General features: G+C 35.2%; 1 protein-coding gene across 2 annotated transcripts in view; it reads right to left on the minus strand.

Moving 5' to 3' along the window:
- Srp72 (signal recognition particle 72) overlaps positions 1-14780 on the minus strand; it is a 166142-nt gene that overhangs the window by 98428 nt on the left and 52934 nt on the right. For both annotated transcript variants that reach the window (XM_090392757.1, XM_090392756.1), the window contains 2 exons: positions 13679-13796; positions 4229-4301 (listed from right to left, as the gene is read on the minus strand). In XM_090392757.1, coding sequence (XP_090248883.1) covers positions 4229-4301; positions 13679-13796 — 191 coding nt within the window. The remainder of the gene's footprint in view (positions 1-4228; positions 4302-13678; positions 13797-14780) is intronic.

A 14780-nucleotide genomic window follows, 5' to 3' on the forward strand; every position in this document is an offset into this window, starting at 1 on the left:
AATGTCAAGTTCTTACCTAATATCCTCGTTTTTAATATGATATTGCCATTGATGCCATCTGTTCATGCCTCTAATCTTTCTCAGGACTCTCATATCTGCAATCTCTAGTCTTTGGTTAAGTGTTTTACTTCTGACCCAGCTCACAGATCCATAAATTAAACTGGTTTGAATACTCTCTTGTATACATCTAATTTAGTGTTCCGACTAATTTCTCTCTTATTCCATACGAATTTATTCAATTGACTTCCTAATATACCAGCTTTGTTGATTCTGTTGTCTTTTCCATATTTAATTTACCATCTAAACTAAACATCGTGCCTAATTAGCTGAAATGTTTTACTTGTTCCACAGGTTCTCCGTCCACAATGCGGTTCACATTTTCAATGATTCTGCTATTTTCATCGTCTTTGTCATTTTATTGCTGACCTTCATACCATACCTATTACAACATTCATTCAATTAAGTCACGGAATCTTGCAGACTTGTACCAGATTTAATTAAAAGTATAACACTGTCCATAAAGCAAAGAGCTGACATTAACATCTACAATTTTGATATCATGTTTAATACCACTTTCCTTCATAATGTGATCCATATAGATAATGAATAACAGAGAGCATAATGTACATCCTTGTCTAATTCCAGATTTAACATTAAACCATCTTCCTGTACTTCCTTCAATACTAACTGCTCACTTACAACTCAAATACAGACTAAGTATTGCTTGATATAATGCCGCATTGACACTATATAACTGTAGCATATTGAATAGCTTCTGTCTTGGCACCTTGTCATATGCCTTTTCCAGATCGACAAAACTTAAATACAGATCTTTCTTATATTCCCATGATTTCTCCACTATTTGTCGTAAAGTGAAGATCTGATCCTGACAGCCTCTATTTGGCCTGAATCCAACTTGTTCTTCACCAAGCTTTTCTTCCACAATACTTCTCAACTGTTTCTCAAGTATACTGGAGAAACAGTTGAGAAGTCTTACCAGTAACACTCAGTAGGGAAATACCTCTGTAATTCTCACATTCAGTTTTATTTCCCTTTTTATATATGGGTACTATGAGAGCTCTACTCCAATCGTCTGGAATTTACCCCTCTGTCCAGGCCTTCCGAACTATGCAGTGCAGCCGCTGTAAGACTTTTATACTACCATACTTCAGCATTTCTGGTTGAATACATCTACTCCTGTTGCTTTCCACATTTCAAGCCTTTGATGGCTTTTTCTACTTCAAGTATGGCTATGTTTTCCTGACTGTATGCCTGTCGAGTGTTTTTTTACCACTGTACTATCACTGCTTGCTTCATTCAGCAATTTTTCGAAGTAATTACTCCATACTTCGAAAGGTGACATGAAAACGGGAGAAAAGATATCTTCCGTTTTCACGTCACCTTTATCATCTCTAACTCCTTTTACAGCATTCTTTCCTCCATTTCTAAGTTTCTTCAACAAACTCCAGAATATCTTACTACCTTCTTGATATTTATTTTCTATGTTCTTGCCAAAGTCGTCCCATGACTTTTACCTAGCTAGTTTTACAAAGTGTTTAGCTTTCTTACATTTGTTTCTGTATTCTCTAAGAGCACAAGCTGAATTATTTGCGAGGAACTTTTGATATGCTTTCTTCTTTTCCTTTACTGACTCATTTACTTCCTGTATCCACCATAGAGTTCTGATTTTTCTATCCTTGCAGACAACCTCACCACATGGCTCTCTGGCTGAATCAAGCAGGGTTTTCTTCAAGGCTTGCCACTGGATCTCCAAGATTTGGTTCCTGTTTTCATTTTTTGTCTACAGTTCACATCTGAGAGCTGCTCAACTTTTATTCGCTTTAAAAGTTTCTTACATGTCATTCTTTTCAATATGAAATTCAATTTTATCCTGCTCAAGACTAAATAGTGATCGCTTCTAATTTCAAACCCTCTGTACACTCTGGTGTCCTGCATCAGGGAGAAAACATCACTATCAAAAATAACATAGTCAATGAGACTTTTCTTATTCCTTGCCTCTTCTCTCTCCATGTGAATTTGTGTACATTTTTATGTTGGAACATGGTGTTAGTAATAACCAGTCCATCTCCTGAGCAGAAATCCAACAGGTATTTGCCATTATTATTAGCTTTGCTCTGTTCTGCAAATTTTCCCAAAATATTTTTGTATGTCTGACAATCATTTCCTACTCTGCTATTTAGATCCCCAACAAGGACTAACTTTTCCTTTTTCATTGTGTCAGTTGCTTTCTCTAAAGCATCAAAATATTCCTCCACTTCTACCTTAGTAGAACCTTCTGTGGGACCATAGGCACAAATAAGTCTCATTGTCCAGTTCCCCATTTTGATATTTGCCCACATCACTCTACTTGAGACTGCCTGCCATTTTAAGAAGATTAACCTCATATTTAGTGTTGAATACTATGACTACTCCTTCTTTTCCTAGATTGTCATTGCCTGAATATAACATTTTGTATTTAATGCTCAAAAAGATCTCACCGGTTTTTGTCTTTTTTGTTTCAGTCACCCCTATTATGTCAATCTGATACTTATCTAATTCCTCAGCTAGCTCCATTTCTTTGCCATTCAAGCTTCTTACATTGATAGTACCGATCTTTAACTCTGGTGATGTTGAGTTGGGGTGCGTTTTCAAATTTGTTCTAGTAGCTGACTTTTCAATGTTTCCCTGGCAACAGGGAACCAGTGTGAACAGTGAAAACAACGGGGGTCTTGTTTAACCGGGCAATGTCCCAGCCGGCATTAAATTTTGCATGTTGTACCATCATTTTGTATTTTGGTTTAAGCCAATAAGAATATAATTTGCTCGGATAAATCCCAAATTGCCAGCCCATTCTCGTTCGTTCGGTATCCAATGCACCACGAGAAGATGAGGATTGGACATTAGGTCAAAGCCCTGGTCGGTTCTCTGCATTCCTTTAAAGGCTATGTGGAGGTCTCCTCTCATTTATACAGCTTTGACCCTTAAGCACCCCATAGAATATGTCCAGTATAGTATAGAAATGTTAAGATTCTAAATAATGTATAACTTTTTTTAAAGTCATGATGTAGTTAGTTGTTTTCAATTAATTATTTAACTAAACACTGATTAACATTATTCTGTTCATCAAATTACCATTATATAGTATACTTTTTAATGACTGCAAGTGAGTTGCCAGCCTCTCTCTCATGACATGTGGTTAACCACATGTCATGATGGATGGAAAATATGGAGTCCTAGTGTACATCAGATTATACTGATATACACTAGGACTCCAAACTTTAAATGACTTTTTTTTATACATAAATGACCTTCTCTCTGTGACCTTAAATCTGATCCATAGCTTTCTTGATGACAGTATGCTCCATTCCTCTTCATTTGACAAACCTTGGAGTGCAATCATTAGAAACTTCAAGATCAATGACCTCCCTTCTCATAGATTCACTTCAAACATTCTGTTTCAGCTTCATGGCTCTTTTGTAAATATTTTCAAAGACAATGTTCTGCTAAACTGATTGCCATCATGCCTTCAGTTTCTTTCAAAACTATAAGAACAAGGATAGCTGCTGGTAAATATCTATTTACTATCTAGCTTCAAACTTAAGGAAATAATTTCTATTCCTCTTCTTTCATTCCGTCTATCTTTGGAACTAATTCCCTCACTATCTTCTCCAAAGGTTACAATCTTCAGCTGTTCAAGAAGGATGGACACACACAAACACTGCACTGTTATGATATAGGTTTTGCTGCCTTTCATGTGGAGGGTATGATATTAAAAAACAAATAAATAAAAAAATCAATAGACAATTATGGTAGTACATACATGCACAGTCTGGAGAACACTAACCTCAAAAATTAACCTGCCTGAATGTAACTCAATGCTGCTGACTTCTGGCAAAAAAAAAAAAAAAAAAAAAAAAAAAAATTATTAAATTATGGGAGAAGGAACAACATGGAATTCGTTTTTTTTTGAATTTGGTAAGAACATGGTTATATAGTATTATATGCACTGTACAGTACAATGCATATAATATTAATAACAATACACCAGACTAATTTATCTAAGAAAAATATAGGGGGCAAAGAAGTTCCTTTTCAACTCCTCTGCAATATGGCATAAAGTATGTGTGTGTGTCTGTCTGAAAACATACACACACTTTCCTATTTCTTTCATTATATTGTAAAAAATCAAAATATAGAAAATGAAGAGAACATATTTTCTTTATCTTACCTGATTACACCAGTTTCAGCTTCAATTTCCTCTTCTGGAACATCATCCTCTTCCAGTGTTTTGCGACATAATTCTAGGAAGAATATTCAAAAGAAGTTCATTTATATTTACTAAATGAAAGAAAAAACTAAGCTATTTTTGGCAATAGAGCAGACCCTTTAACAACTATGCTTAAACAGTTGAATTTAATAAGATTTAAAAAGGATATTAATTAGCATACCTGTGTCCTGAAGGTCAGGATGGTGACAACTTGATTAAAGACTTGATTCGAGTTGAGATGTATGCAGTTTAAAGTGGTGGGTACAAAATAGAGATAAACATAGACAATACATTAAGATAGACAAGAATTTTATGACCAATGATGAAAAAGTTGAAACCAAAAAGATGAATTTGTATACTCTGGATTTCAAAAGAACTGAGAATAATAAAAAAAAAAAACCTATTATATGCACAGCAAGCCAGCAACAAACAGGTATTGGGCGTTTTGTTATGTTTAATGTCCTGAGATGAGCAAAGATGAAAACTGTGAGCTAGCCATGTGGCTTTTTTTGGTACAAAGTGTTAGGAGTTTGGTTTGTTTGAATATTCTGGAATTTATTTTGTTTAATTGCTAAGAAGGGGATAGAACATAAGGTCTTTTTGTGTTTATAGCACATTTGGTGGTTCTTGTTGCTAATGATTCAAAACATAATTTGGATTCATTTTCCTGGAAATTGATGATAACTTTTTCGATTTCCGGGATATGTTTAGAATGCACTGCATGCAAGGATGTTTCAGTAGTAGGATTTTGGTTGTTTCTGCTATGCTTTTGTTTTTTCTTTGTGGCGGAAAGTAGATAGTCAGGTATGGGAATATTACAATCTCGGAAGCGTTCAATTAGACTTGTTTGAATGAGTGGTGAAACCAATATAATTGACAGGATGTTGGTAATGATGCAAACTTTTCACGTAGTACTATCCTATACACTCCCTGGCAGTAAATATCAGATCATCCACTTATATTTTGATTATTCAATTAATGAACACTCACTTTGCTAAGATATATCAATATGGTGCACAGTGCTACTTCTGCATTGATTGAGTGAAGTTCCTTGGAATAATAAAGAACAGTCTGCTTTCTCTTACAATTGCAATCTATATATATATATATATACATACACACACAGGTGTCCCATAACATTTCAAATATCTTTGAAAGTTATACTTTCAAACGATATTTATTGCAACTCTGTAACTGTGATACTTTTGAAGCAGTTAAAGATCAAAATTACAGAGTTGCAATAAATATCGTTTGAAAGTATAACTTTCAAAGATTGAAGATGGCAAATGTTGAAGAAAAAGTCAATTGTGTCCTGTGGCTTGCTGAACATAACAGTAGTAAGAAGAAAATTCTCTGCCGATTATGATAAGGAGGCTCCCCACAGAAATTTAATTAATAACTGGATGAAAAATTCAAAGAAACTGGATCAATTCATGACAAACCCTGATCAGGGAGGCATTCATCAAGGGAAGCAAATGTGGTCGAAATCGAAAGAGCACTTGATAAGAGTCCCAAGAAATCAGTGCGACATTCTGCTGCTGAGTTAAACGTAACAAAAACCACAGTACACAGAATTCTAACCAGACAACTCCATAAACATCCTTACAAAATTACGACTGTTCAAATGCTGCAAGAGGATTATCATGCCAGGTTGGATTTCTGTCAACTGATTAAGACACAAATGGAAAATGATACAGATGTTATTGACATGTTGACTTTTTCAGATGAAGCAACATCATCAATGAGCCTACTATCAGGGATGAATCTTATTTAGTCATGCTTCAGAATTTTTTTATTCCTGAATTAAAGAGATTAAATCTTATGAATAAAGCTATTTTCCAACAGGATGGGGCACCGTTTCACTATGCGATGCAGGTATGAAAGTTTCCGGATGACACTTTTGCAGACAGGTGGATTGGTCGAGGAGGTGCTCTTGTGTGGCCACCTCAGTCACTTGACCTGACTCGATTACTTTTTCTTATGGGGTCACATCCAAACAGTCATGTATGCTTCTAAACCTGCTTTTCTTGATGACCTTAAGAATAAAATTACAAACGCAATCAATGCAGTCATTGCTCAGAAACTACTAAACATTTTCCGTAACTTCGAAAATCGCCTAGTTACATGCATTGCACAAGATGGCAGTCATGTTGAGCTAATAAGAAACAAATCATTTTAGATAAAACTTAATTATATACTCTTTAAGCTATTATATACTATAAATCTGCAACTTTTATAATGTTGGACCTATTAAAGTTTAAAACTGCACTAAGAATTATGGGACACTCTGTATAAAGCAAAGTCTGCTTTCGATGTTCGCTTATAACTCAAGAATGAATTCACTTATTTTAATGTTGTCTTTACCAATAGATATAGGATGTTCCAAAGATGGTTTATGTGCATTTTCATCAATATACATCTCCAGAATATGGAACATTGATTAATTTTTTTTTTCACCTCCCTCCACAGTCCATGCTGCAGTTTAACAATATCTGGCCACTATTTTGTGGCCAGATATTGTTAAAAGATATCAGATGAGACAATCGAAGAATGGATGGAATAACTGTATTATTTGCCAGTGATTTTCAACAAACACTGCTTGTTGTATCCCATGGAAGCAGGGCAAACAAAGTGAAGTGATCCTCGTTGTGAAGGGAAGGTTGTGGTTTGTTGGTTTCAATATTTTTTTGGATTTTTTTTTTTTTTTGTGTGTGTGGGGGGGGGGGAGCCATTGGCTGAGAAAGTGTTGAGGATGTGATTTAGTTCAATGTTTAGGACCTTGTCGATAGAACAGATTAGTTTAGCCCTGTTATATAGTGTTTTCACCACTCAATATTGTTGTGAGGGGGATGGTGGGATTGTTGGTGAATGTACCTGCCTGTATGGGTGGGTTTTCTATAAACTGAGAAAACCAAGGTTCCATCAGGCTGGTGGGTAACTAGTGTGTCTAGGAAAGGAAGGCTGTTGTTTTTCTCTTTTTCCAGAGTGAACTTGATTCTGGGGTGTTGGTTGTTTAAGTATGTTAAGAAGAAGAGGAGTGTATCAGAGCCATGTGGCCAAATAGCAAACACATCAATATATTTACCAAATTTTTAAAAATTTCATTTATAATTTCACTGTTTTAACATGTTTAGTTTTTGCCTTTGGGAGATCTGTGGAGGAAATTTTCAGTGGAGGAAAGAATTCTATCATCAGGGAAAAAAAAAAAAAAAAAAAATATATATATATATATATATATATGGCAAAGTGTCTAAATATAAAGTTGAACTGGAAGCTGCTGTGCTCGGTTGACATGTTGATGAGGCAACTGAGGCCACAGATCAATGTTACATTTGTCAGTCGTTTGTTCTCAAGACAGTTTGTTTTCATACAAGTAAATCACCGAATCTCTCTCTCTCTCTCATAAAAATAAAATCTGTAGCCTGGTCTAACAATTTCAAACTTTTTCTCAAACTTGAGAAAAAGTTCTGCATTCCTGAAGAGAATGGTAGTACTGAGATGCCTTACAAAACTTTTTACTCTTTGTAATATGTGCAGATTTACAAATGCAAAGAGTAAAAAGTGGCACTTAACACAACAAAGTTGTCCTTGCCCCATTGAAGGATAGTGTGAAGATCAATGTTTAAGCTACTGCGTGTAAATGATCTTGTAGCCTGGAATGCCAGACTACTGCATGGTTTGTCGAATGAGTATGATGAGTGGAGGGTACTATCATCAGCAAAGCTGTGGATAGGATTAGTGGTGATTGGAAGTAGGTCATTAATGAATAAGAGAAAGAGTAGGTGACAGGATAAAGCTTTGAGGCACTCCATTAATGTTCCCATCTTTTCATCTAGCTATAATCTGAAAAATTGTGAGCACTAAATTAATTTGCTTAAACCTATCACCATCTGCAAGAGTTCGAGTGACTATGCTGTCTAGACAGTAGACACTAAGCGAATATGCCTCTGTAGCTCGCTGATGTCAGCATCAGTTTGCCCACAGTGCAAGCTAAAAGTAACTAATTAGCACATTAAGTTGGAATGGGTTACAGTGAAGATAATGAATAAATACTCAAAATAAGTAACAAGTATGATTTACCATATAATTCTTTTTAAAGTAAGTTCAAAACTTACTGACTGTAAATTAGAAATTCTGAAAGCAAAAATTTTGTGTGTCTGCACTCCCTTTTTGACTGGTGTACATGTGCACAGCTTAGAGAGAAAATTGCTTGGAACACTTAAACCATCATCATCATCAAATTCCTGCCATGTACCCTCAAGGGGTGTACAGGATATGACAGTACTACATGAAAAAATTACATCATTACTAACTTCCTATCTACAATTTTCCTCCAAATCAGTCTGTTACTTGTCAAGACTCCAACATTATCAGATCTTATATTTCTATCGTCTAAGGCACTTTGTACCGTATCAATCCACCTAAATCTTGGTCTTCCTCTGGGTCGTTTTCCTGCCAACCTGGCAGAGAACACTTGTTTTGCTAATCTTTCCTCTCCCATTCTATTTAAGTGACCATACCATCTGAGATTAGCTCTGCTAACGCATTCCTGGATGCTGACAATGTCAAGTTCTTTCCTAATATCCTCATTTTTAATATGATATTGCCATTGATGCCATCTGTTCACGCCTCTAATCTTTCTCAGGACTCTCATATCTGCGGTCTCTAGTCTTTGGTCAAGTGTTTTACTTCTGACCCAGCTCTCAGATCCATAAGTTAAAATTGGTTTGAACACAGTCTTGTATACAGCTAATTTAGTGTTCCGACTAATTTCTTTCTTATTCCATATGAATTTATTCAATTGACTTACCACGATACCAGCTTTGCTGATTCTGTTGTCTATTTCTATATTTAGTTTACCATCTTCAGTCAAAATTGTGCCTAAGTAGCTGAAATGTTTTACTTTTTCCACAGGTTCTCCATTCACAACACAGTTGACATTTTCAATGATTCTGCCTATTTTCATTGTCTTTGTCTTTTTATTGCTGACCTTCATACCATATCTATTACAACAGCTATTCAATTTAGTCAGAGAATCTTGCAGACTTGTAGCAGATTTATTTAGAAGTATAACATCATCCGCATAAAGCAAAGAGCTGACATTAACATCTCCAATTTTGATATCAGGTTTAATACCACATTCCTTCATAATGTGATCCATATAGATAATGAATAACAGAGGGGATAATGTACATCCTTGTCTCACACCAGATTTAACATTAAACCATCTTCCTGTACTTCCTTCAATTCTAACTGCTGACTCACAACTCAAATAAAGACTAAGTATTGCTTGATATAATGCCCCATTGACACCATATAACTGCAGCGTATTGAATAGCTTCTCTCTTGGCACCTTGTCATATGCCTTTTCCAAATCGACAAAACTTAAATACAGATCTTTGTTATATTCCCATGCTTTCTCGACTATTTGTCGTAAAGTGAAGATCTGATCCTGACAGCCTCTATTTGGCCTGAATCCAGCTTGTTCTTCACCAAGCTTTTCTTCCACAATTCTTCTTAACCGTTTCTCAAGTATACTTGCATAGATCTTGCCAGGAACACTCAGTAGGGAAATACCTCTGTAATTCTCACATTCAGTTTTATTTCCCTTTTTATATATGGGTACTATGAGAGCTCTACTCCAATCATCGGGAATTCGTCCCTCTGTCCAGGTTTTCTGAACTATGCAGTGCAGCCACTGTAAGACTCTTATACCACCATACTTCAGCATTTCTGGTCGAATATCATCTACTCCTGCTGCCTTTCCACATTTCAAGCCTTTGATGGCTTTTTCTACTTCAAGTATGGATATGCATTCCTGACTGCATGCCTGGTCAGTGTTTTTTATCACTGTGCTGTCATCACTGCTTGTTTCATTTAGCAGTTTTTCAAAGTAATTACTCCATACTTCAAGGATATCTTTTTCTCCTGTTTTCATTTCACCTTTATCATCTCTAATTCCTTTTACAGCACTCTTTCCTCCATTCCTAAGCTTCTTCAACAACCTCCAGAATATTTTGCCACCTTCTTGATATTTATTTTCTATATTCTTGCCAAAGTCCTCCCATGACTTTTGTTTAGTTAGTTTTACACACTGTTTAGCTTTCTTACATTTGTCTCTGTATTCTGTAAGAGTAAAAACTGACTTATTTGCCAGGAACTTTTGATATGCTTTCTTCTTTTCCTTCACTGCCTCTTTAACTTCCTGTGTCCACCAGGGAGTTCTGATTTTTTTATCTTTGCACACAACCTCACCACATGCCTCTCTGGCAGAATCAATCAATGTTTCCTTCAGAGTTTGCCACTGAATCTCCAAGGTTTGATTCCTGTTCTCAAACTCTTTCATTTTCTTTTCAATAATATTTCTGTATTTTAGTCTACAGTTGACATCTGAGAGCTGCTCAACTTTTATTCGCTTTAAAACTTTCTTACATGTTATTCTTTTCAATATGAAATTCAATTTTATCCTGCTCAAGACTAAATAGTGATCACTTCCAATTTCAAATCCTCTGTACACTCTGGTGTCCTGCACCAGGGAGAAAACATCACTATCAACAATAACATAGTCAATGAGACTTTTCTTATTCCTAGCCTCTTCTCTCCATGTGAATTTGTGCACATTTTTATGTTGGAACATGGTGTTAGTAATAACCAGTCCATGTCCTGAGCAGAAATCCAACAGATATTTGCCATTATTATTAGCTTTGCTCTTTTCTCCAAATTTTCCCAAAATATTTTTTTTATATGTCTCACAATCATTTCCTACTCTGCTATTTAGATCCCCAACAAGGACCAACTTTTCCTTTTTCATTGTGTCAGTTGCTTTTTCTAAAGCGTCAAAAAATTCCTCCACTTCTACCTTAGTAGAACCTTCTGTGGGACCATAGGCACAAATAAGTCTCATTGTCCAGTTCCCCATTCTCATATTTGCCCACATTACTCTACTTGAGACTGACTGCCATTCAAGAAGATTAGCCTCGTATTTTTTGTTGAATACTATGGTTACTCCTTTTCCTTGATTGTTATTGCCTGAATATAACATTTTGTATTTATTGCTCAGAAAGATCTCACTAGTTTTGGTCTTTTTTGTTTCAGTCACCCCTATTATGTCGATCTGGTACTTATCTAATTCCTCAGCTAGCTCCATTTCTTTGCCATTCAGGCTTCTTACGTTGATAGTACCGATCTTTAACTCTGGTGATGTTGAGTTGGGGTTTGTTTTCAGATTTGTTCCAGTAGCTGACTTTTCGCTGTTCGCCCTGGTTCCCTGGCGAAAACAACAGGGGCCTTGTTTAACCGGGCAACGCCCCAGCCGGCATGAAATTTTGTCATGTTGTACCATCATTTTTTATTTTGGTTTAACCAATAAGAATACAATTTGGTCGGCTAAATCCCAAATTGCCAGCCCATCCTCGTTCGTTCAGTATCAAAGTAGATACCCAACAGGGTGCACCACGAGAAGGTGAGGATTGGACATTAGGTCAGAAGCCCTGGTCGGTTCTCCGCATTCCTTTAAAGGTTATGTGGAGGTCTCCTCTCAGTTATACAGCTTTGACCCTTAAGCACCCCCACACTTAAACCAGGTTCTCTAAAAGGGAAAATGTAAATAAGGAATCAAAAGTATGCACAATAGGCATTCAAATAAAATCCCAGTGGAGAATCTGGAATGACCTTCAATTCATTTTAAAAGCCTCTGAAAATTCTGTAGATCCATTGAATAAAAATAGCCACCATAATTAACACACTACAGGTAAGAAAACACTAGCTTTTATCTAAATCAAAAATTATGCAGCTTTTGCATCCTTATGATTTCACAAAGAATAACCAAATGAAAATAAAACAACTGAGAACAGAATTTTCTTACTGAGCATTCCAGATAAGATTTATTGTGAGTGTACTTGAAAAGAGGCTAAGAAAAAATTGTAGAAAAGCAATGTGGGAAAGAACAAGCTGGATTTAAGCTGAATAGAGGTTGTGAGAATCATATTTTTACCACAACAAATAGTGAGAAATCACAAGAATATAATGAGAACATGAATTTAGGTTGTGTAGATCTGGAACAAGGTTCCAAGAGAAAAGTTGTTAAATAGGAACAAGAAAATATCAACTGCATCCTGAATGGAGAATCTATAGAACAAGTAAAATTTGGTGCTATTTACAGAAAAACTTTTAGTGAAGATTGCAAATTAAATATCAAAATAGACAACAGAACAAGTTTATATCGAATAGGAAAAAAATTAGTCAAACACTACACCGGCTATACAAGATAGTGTTCAAACTAATTATAACTTATGAATTTGAGAGTTGATTAGAAATGAACCGTTCATCAAAGAATGGAAACTACAAACGTGAGAGTCTGAGAAAAATTAGAAGAGTGAACAAACAATAAAATCATATTAAAAGTGACGATATTAGGAAGAAACTTGACATTGTTAGTATTCAAGAATGTGTGAGCAGGGCTAATCTAAAGTGATTTAGTCAGAAAGAAAGAAAAGAGGGATTAGCAAAAATAGGTGTCTGATACTTGGGATGTCAGGGAAAAGATTCAGAGAAGACAAGATCTAGCTGGACTGTTGTGATTAAAAAAGTATTTCAGAAGACTAAATATAAGATCTGACAACATTGGAAAAGTGGCAAGTAACAGACTAATTTGGAAAAAATTAGTGAATAAGAAATGAGTAACAGTGTAAACTTATCACATCTCATAATACTCACATATCATCCTCTAAACATCTTAAGGACATATCAGGAATTTAATATTGATGGGTTGCATGAGTTCTTTGGAAAGACTTTGGAGGAAAGAAGAATTCTGTAATATGTGAATCTCAGTGAATGAATGGAAGGAGGATATGACAGGCAGTGTCAGCAACAGTTTAATGCCATAATAATAATAATAGTTTATTGACTTTCCAATAATGAGTCTTTGAACTCCATGCATAAATGCTCATGTAACAATTGTGTAGAAAGTATTTACTTCAATTTTTTGTACATAACAAGATGTAACCAACTGCATAAAAATTAAAGGATAAGTTCATGATATTTTTGTCTACTTTCCTTTTTTTGCTACTTCACTTTAATTTTTTTGTCTGTAAAGTAAAATGGCACTTGAAAGGATTCTATTTAAAAAAAAAAACTGCAAATCTAATTTTTAAAAATGGTATATTTCATTTTTATTTAATATTCAATATATCATCATAAAATTCATGTACCTCAAAGGGTGTACAGGATACGATAATACTAGACGAAAAACTTGCATCACCACTAACTTCCTAGCTACAATTTTCCTACAAAAATAGCTTGCCAAATAGTAAAACAAGAGGAAGCAAGCTGATGTGAACCCAACTTACATAACTACTTATATAAATGTTTTTAAAGGCAGTTTATGAAATAAGACAGAAAAGGAAATGATACCTTCAGTGGCTTTTAGTTTGCTAATTGACTCAGAATAACGTCCTTGACCAAGTAGAATACATGCACTATTATAACATAACTCGTATGTGTGCTCACGAAGCTGAGGAGCATTTTTTATCTGCAAAACACCAAATTACTAGAAATCAATATATGTAATTCTTAAACAGGAGCAAAGATTAATATTTATACACTAAATAAGGGATATCACTCCATTCAATAGTAACTTTTTGACAGTGATTTTTATAGAGTGGTAAAAACAAATTAAATGCAACAACAGTTACACAAAAAATCTTTCAACATTACTATACTAGTAAAATAATTAAGTTATGCAAAGCTTCTCAGTCAGCAACATTCAAGTGGTGGTAACTACTATTCACTTAGCCTGGTTTGGCTGGGTGGATAGCAACTCCATATGTATGTATTCCTGGTGATGACCTTGATAGAGGTTGAAATGTCAAATCTTATTTTCTTTCTTAGTTGCCTCTGTAGCACAACTGGAAGAATGATGGTACATTGTGCCCTTTGATTCAAAAAGACCTGAGTTTAATCCTCATTGTGATGAGAGGAATCTTTATATGGGCTTTTTCAATTGAAGGTGAGTTAGCCGATCTCATAAGGAGGTAGCAGGGTTTTCTCCCAGAAACTTGGGTTTTTAATCCCGTGTACGGGAAAGTCAGCCTTCAGAACACACACAAATTTACTGTTGCTTTTGGTGATAGGCAGTAGATGGCATTGAACGTAGTAGTGTAGTTTTTTTTTATATTTTGAATTTAATAGTAGAGTAGACAGTGAGGTGTGAGTAATGGAGTAAAGTGTCCTCATGCAATGAGTCCTTGAAGGTGTGCAAAGTAATAATAATAAATTGAAATATAAGTATGGAACAAATAAACAATTAATGAGAATGAATTAGATTACATAATAAGAGAAACGCATACTAGTTAATGCCAGTGGAGACATTCCAGATAATGAATGGACAAATTCATGTATTGTAATGCAGTGAGATTGGAAAGTAGTCACGTGCTGAACAGTTTGCCACAGAGGGAAACTTCAATTACTAACATACCCAGAATAGTAAAAGTATTAATAATCAAAGAACATTTGG

The sequence above is a fragment of the Typopeltis vanoorti genome, chromosome 5, assembly GCF_054136105.1.
Source record: "Typopeltis vanoorti isolate ZY-2024b chromosome 5, IOZ_Tvanoo_1.0, whole genome shotgun sequence".
Classification (NCBI taxonomy): domain Eukaryota; kingdom Metazoa; phylum Arthropoda; class Arachnida; order Uropygi; family Thelyphonidae; genus Typopeltis; species Typopeltis vanoorti.